Source organism: Opisthorchis viverrini (genome assembly GCF_000715545.1).
Source record: "Opisthorchis viverrini unplaced genomic scaffold opera_v5_229, whole genome shotgun sequence".
NCBI lineage: Eukaryota > Metazoa > Platyhelminthes > Trematoda > Opisthorchiida > Opisthorchiidae > Opisthorchis > Opisthorchis viverrini.
Window position 1 is genome coordinate 46316 of NW_008751888.1, and position 6912 is coordinate 53227.

Genomic DNA, 6912 nt, shown 5'->3' on the forward strand with positions numbered 1-6912 from the left:
ACTTCTGTTAGTGCACACATACACCTTCTGATTTGTATTATGGCTATCACTACCAGTGCAATAATACAATGAATCGACTCCTTCCATTTCGAGCTTTGTGGGTGGATCCACTGGCAGATGTCCACCTGTTCGTCGAGCTTAACAAGTAATTGACTTCAAAAGTTCTAGTCATCATCCAAGAAGACAAATAAGAAACTTAAACTTCTGCTCGCCGGACAGATTTTAGGTTGTGCAAGCGTATCAACAATGGGGGGGGATGGCCTAAGTGGTTAGAGCGCGGATCTACTGACCGAAAGGTCCGTGGTCCGAACCCGACCTCTGACTCTCGACTTCCCCTGTCTAGGCTTCGGCAACCTGGCAGTATACCAGCCCTCGTGCAGCCTTCGTGTGGCATGGCAGCTAGGCACCGGAAGGGTGCTACAGTTGAACGCTGTCAACAATAATGAACCTTCGTGATTAGCGAATGGAACAGCTGCTTTACGGTTACAAAAGTATGACAGAGGTTCGAACCAGTAAGTAGTCAGTCAACATGAGACAAGTTCCGACGTCCTGCTCGCTTAAACTACCACGATATGGAGGGGAGGTGAACAAGGAGGAAGTTAGGTGTTTAAATGCATTCACACATTTTCGCGGGGATTCGTATCTCAAACCAAGATTTCATATGAGATGTTGACAGAAGCTTGTTCGAAAACCACCTGGACATTTTGACTACGCTGGTCGCCTGTTAGCTATCACCAGGATGCCTTCCCGCGATTAGAGCTGTATTTCTTTTGAAAACGTTTTGTGACTAGTTCCAACTAGGATTTGAGGCAGCTCAGATGTTAGGCTCCGAACTTATTGACCGGGAGGTCCGTCCTTCCCATCTAGACTTCGGAAACCTGACAGTATCTCGGCTCTCATTCCTTCGGCAGCCAGGCGCTGAAAGTTTCCACAAGATCGTTGAAACCAGGTCTGTCAGTGCCTCGTTACATGTTCAGGCGTGAAAATCCAAGAGCGACGCGTTTGAGCGTCAATGTCCAGAGTTCACAACCACGAGAAGCCGATAAGAGTTTTACTATCAAAACCCGAGTCCAGTTCCCCTTTCTTCTGACACAGACAAGGAAGTTTCGGAAGAAATGGAAGTATGTAGAATTTTATAATCAAAATTTAACCATATAAAAGTCAAACCGAAAAGCGTTTAGCTTGATATTTCATGTCAAACCCCACCGTAATAGTATACAACCTCATGTTCACGTATTTTCACAGAGCATCTTTGCTTGAGATACAAAAAAATTAGCTTCCGTGACCATCAAAGATGGTACTACGAATCCAGACACATGCTTATTCAAACACTCACCGCCTTTAGAATATCTCGCAAAATTGTGGAACGTGGAGACACGATGGATTTCACTTTGAAAAAGCTATCGACAAGCTCCAGTTCCTGATCAGCCAACTCGCCATCTTGAACTGTGGCGTTTTGTGCGTCAGCCAAGGTGGACATCATCGACAGTACGATTGAACTGGAAGAGGCTACATCCTTCATGAAATCTTGGAGCATGCGGTCCAGGTGTGGAATGCACGGGTGTCTGTCCGAATCGTTCTTCGGCAACATGTATTTCAGCTTCCGGAACCTGTTCAGTGAATTTCGATTCAGATACTGGAACATTCGTGTAGCATTGCTCGCGTCTGCTCTTGCTTTCATCAAGGCTTTTGACAGTGTTTGTAAAATTTCGAATGCAGTTCGATTGTAGGCATGGAGGAAGGTTCTTCTTTGGACCAACTCGGCAAGGCGTATCTGGTTCGGTGAAAGAAAAAACATCACAAATCACCTTCAGTATGGCAAGAGACACACCTGGAAACCAGCTGAATCTATCTCTCAGCTGGGTTCCAGGTGAGTCGCCCGCAAAACCAAATTGATTTGCAAATGAGTGTATCTCGCCAAATTATATTAGAGATTAAAATGAAACAAAACCAATCGGTAAATGAAATTTCACATGGGTTAATTATTTTATCGTGTGTGTACGGCAGTGACAGGTGCGCACCGGCTCGGTCGATATCGATCCAGAAGTGCACAACCCAGTGTTTTCTGATGGGTAGTACTGGGGTATATATATTTATATATACTGTTATATCTGCTGATTCGCCGACCTGTAGTATCTGCTGCTAATACGCTTCAGTGTTCAGTGCCGGAGAAAAAAGACTCACAGAAAGAAACACAACAGCTATATTCCGAACAAGCGAGTGTGAGAGCAAAAGTTACAACAGCCCCACGCTACTTGAAGGGGACTTTCTGACATTGATCCAGGCTGCCTGATAGACGTTAGTGAACACCCGTCAACATCGATCGTGCCTCTATGAAATGCCTGAACGCTGATCACATTCGGTTGTGGTTCTGTGACGTGCATGAACACTCATCAAGTTTTGCTGAATTGTTTGAATGATTGACTGGCCTGGATGCTTATCGGATTTCCTGTTGAGTTCTTGGTACAGCAGTAGGTTCCGGGCGTTCTGAGGTTAATTTCATGAATCTGACCTTCCTGATATATACATATATATAGCACCGTAAAAAAATAAACAAGCTGTACTGCCATCAAGTTATCCTCATTTCTCTTTAGAATATTTTGAACAGATTAGTCCTGACCGTTGCAAACCTAAACGTGTCCTGAAGTATTCCTTGGGGAATTACAAGGAAGGAGGCTGTACAGCTCGTACCGGGTGGGCTGAATTTTCACTGAAATGGGAAACTGCTTTGATCTACTCTGAAAATCATCAAACTCACACTGGAATCATTTCTTGCGAAAGCAGACGGGTGTTTTGCCGCCATCAACTGGATATGAGGTGGCCATTTTTCGGACTGTGTCACGGATCGAATAACATATTTTGGGCAACCTGTGGGCAAGAGCAATGAAAAACGCGGCTTTAGAATGAGTTCAGGATTGTGGAAATTTACGTGGATAACCTAACATTGTCTACTTCAGATCAGATCGCAAGCACTAAAATGGGATGGATGAATTTCAACACGGAGGTGCACACTAGAACCCAAGCGAAGCGGTTACCTAACATGATATGAATACTGATCATTAGAAACGGACTCAGAGCACAAATTGAACGAATTTGCTTATCGCTTATGAAGAACTGTTCTAGAAAAGTCAATAAGCAAATGAATGAACAACTAAGTGAGTCTTTCAACCATAGCATCATTTTGGTGCCCAGCTACCGCGACAAACTACGGAGGTGCGAGGGCCAAAATATTGCCAAGTCGCCCAAACCCAGAACCCGGGGTTGGGTTCGAACCACGGACCTTCCGGTCAGTAGTTTCGGGACTCATCAACTGACCTCGATCGAGCTCATAGCCAAACGGAAAAGTTGAAGCAAATATTCGGAATAAGTTATCAGCTAGAAGTCAATTCATGCCATCTCTTTTGTGCTGATATCAGCCGTTCAAGAAATTTCTGAACACTACTCACCAAATTCCTCACTATGGCCGTACACACCTGTGGCTTGAGTAACCGACGAACGGCATCTATTTTCATTTTCTTTCTGTATTTATGGGGCAAATATGAACATTATAAGTAGACGAACAAGATATAACAAAAAACTAAATCACTTGTGTTATCAACGTCTTAATCGATCCAAGGAAGTAATATATATGGACTTTGAATGAACAGTCTGCAGTCTGATTCATAAAATATATATTTCTCGGGGACGTACTAACCGGAATCGTTTTGTCAGGGTCTCCGATGCTGAACTTTGAGTTGCGTGTAGGTTTGACTATCCTTAATGTCAAAAGGAAGAGTTCGGTTCGAAAGTTTACGGTACTATTTACACAAAAGTTGACAAAACTTTACTGCAAGCCTTAGTTCGTGGCGTCAGCACGAGCGCGAGTCAGCTACTGACGGCCACGATGCTGTGTCAACGTCCGTACACCACACAGGACGAAGCAACTCCGCGTTTGTTCTTAGGCCAGTCCCGCGATTCTGATTGCGACCACACGGAATTCACGATCGATCAAAGCAGGGCGGCTTCAGCGGACGTTGCACGAACACGCATGGCTAAGTGGGTCGGTCAGGTGCGCACATCCACGTACCAGTGCCGGACGCAGAGGCCTTTGCGCCAAGGAGGATGGCGGTCACAAGTTAACAAAACAGGTGGAGATCAAAAGTACATGGACAGAATAGGCAAATGAATGGAGGATTTATCATGATTCCAAGTTAGGTAAGTACATAAGTGAACGAGCTTTTTGTTCAAAATAAATTGAACTTTTCAGGAAAAGTGGACGTACTGCCTTCGCACATTTGGCTTCCGTTTCTTCATTGCTCGATCACATTCGGTTTCACAACTTGTCCGAATCGATTATTTGAAACCAACTGCAAGGTTTCAGGTCATGTGACACTGGTCTGTTGTCTAACCCTGCGCTAGCCAACTGGGGTTGCGCAGTGTTTGCTCTCCGTGAAATGTGATCAGACATATGACCTTAGCGTCTTTCTGATTTCACCCCACAGGGCTCTTGACCCAGTAAATTGGATCTCACCTCGTCTGAAATATCTGAGTGCATTTTCTACTTTTTTCCACAAATTAGATAGCGGACAAACGGATGGAAATCGCGTTTGGAGAATGGATTGAACGCTGAATTCAAAACGAGATATGCCAAAATGTTTCGCCTCGAATTTCCTAGCCCCGTCTGCCTTGAAGGACCGTTATAGACCTCAAAGACGTCTAAGATTGTATTCAGTGAGACTCGGGATGAGTTCTTAAAGTGCGTCGATTTCCGACTCATTCCTAAGTAATCGCCCTTGGGTCAAGAGGGGGGTTTCTCGAACAGGGGTACTACTTGAATCAAAAGGCATTTACCAGATTGCAAACAGAAAGGGCACTGTGCTCGGGAAACTCATTGCAAGAGATGAACGCTCATTTAACGGTACCACCCCACCGACGCACCAGCACCACTGGGAGAACATTGCTCACATTTAATTAACGTGTACGGACGTCCTCAATTTCGTGTGATACGACTCATGCAACTGTGTGTGTGTGTGTGCAAAGTTTGACTGTCCTTGGAGAAGGACGACACATTTGTTTTCAATCTCCAGAATGACAGTATCTAATCCAGGTTGTTTTGACTGGCAGTCAGAAGCCTTTCACACGGCAATTGGAGAACCAACCCAGTTAAATGACTAATTGTAGCATAAGCAACCTATGGAATATCAACAGATTCCCAGATTTCTGTGAATTTGGAAAGCTTTGGTCTTCAGTCAGATTCGACTCAGTGTGATTCGTCCTTCCACGTATTGTTTACACAGGAATGGACGCAATGCTTCCGAAATTTCGTGGTTATTTTCCCCCAAAAAGCCTAGCAACAAGCGACCGGTTTTTACATACATCTGACCTAAATCCGACCTGCACACGTCAAGGAGATGAGAAATTCTCCGTTGGATCAAGGGTGGCCAAACGGTTTGCGCCGTGAAATTGCTGAATACACTCTAACAAGAATGGACGGACAGGCGGCGAACGTTCTTCGGCATGCCAACCAGAATGGGTCTGGATTGGAGTCGGTCTTTGAGTTGTTCCCACGTGCTTGTCTCTAATTTTGCACTCACGGGCGCTTTGCTAGATGCTGGCTAATTTATCCAAGAGAATAAACAGTGTGATCCACTGCTGCGGTGTTTTTCGATTGAAAAGGTCATATTCCCCGTCCGTACGACCGGCCCGTGGTATTTTGTGCTCTCATCTGGTATGTGTCCAGCCACACTTTTCAGGACCTAACTCCGGTCACGCCAATACATTATGCCGCAGATTAATTGAATTTAAACATGGCTTGAAAAGAACTTTAGCACGTGACTGCCATTGTACCATCGGATAGATGCCAGAATCGGCTTCTGTCCAGCATCGCATTCAGGGTAAGCTGCCTTTATGTTAGAAGGATTCTTTCTGCATATAATTGCGGTACCTTGACGTCCGTTGACTAAGTCGCTCAATAAGTTTTTGAAGTGCATTCTTGTACGGAGGCCAGCCGTCCCTAATAACCGAACACCACATCATTTGGACGGATGTCACGTGCAGGACACGGGCCAATCGAAGCCATGCCCTCATTGGTCAAAATACCAGCCAATCCGAGTCAAGCACCTTTGACTCGACGCTTCTCGCCCCCTCACGGAGATTCTAGCACGACCTTGTGGAACACTCTGGGCCTACCCTATAAATACAGTTGTAATAATTTTCCTTTGTCTCCATAAAGGGCTGTCCGAAGCTACCGTGCCTTTTGATGTACCCTAGTGGGCGGGAGCAGGAACCAAGGGACCGATACAGAGTTGCACTACAATGTTATTCCCAATAACTTGTAGTTGAAAGTAGATAACTTTCAACAAGCGAAATTCCTTCCAGTTCCCTGTGCTATCCGACTGCCCTGAGGCTGATGGATATTGGATATTGTCTGGCCCACATGGGCCTCCGAAACGCATTGTGCTGTATGTCCCGGCCCTCGGGCTTGACAGAATTTCCAGGGGAGCTGAATCGTCATTTTGTGCCCAGCTGTGGAGACTAGATCTTCACAGTTGGGGAAAGGCATTCTGCCTAACAGTATCTCGTAGAACCCCAATCCACTATCTTCGAAGAACTGCCATAGCTCAACAGTATCAATCTGAGCTAGCCCAACAACTCCCAACAGTAAAACAATACTGTGGTGGCAGTGAGCATGTGGATGAAGCGTGGCAAATTGTGAAAGGAGCTATGCTAGCGGCGTTCAGTGCTGCCTGCCCGACTTCTCCAATTCGACCACAGAACCACTGGATGTAGTCGAGGTCGTTATCCATGATTGATGCCAGGAAAGCCATACCAGCAGGCAATGAGTACGACGGCGCACGCAAATATCTCAAACACCAAATAGTTAAGAGTCTAAGGAAAGACCGAGAGCTCTGGTGGACATCGAAAGCTCGGGAG

General features: G+C 45.5%; 1 protein-coding gene across 1 annotated transcript in view; it reads right to left on the minus strand.

Annotated features, from left to right (window-relative positions):
• Positions 1-6912, minus strand: part of T265_14642 (hypothetical protein) — a gene marked incomplete at both ends in the record, with an annotated part of 12563 nt that overhangs the window by 4157 nt on the left and 1494 nt on the right. Inside the window, one exon of the mRNA XM_009174577.1 lies at positions 1337-1636. Coding sequence (XP_009172841.1) covers positions 1337-1636 — 300 coding nt within the window. The remainder of the gene's footprint in view (positions 1-1336; positions 1637-6912) is intronic.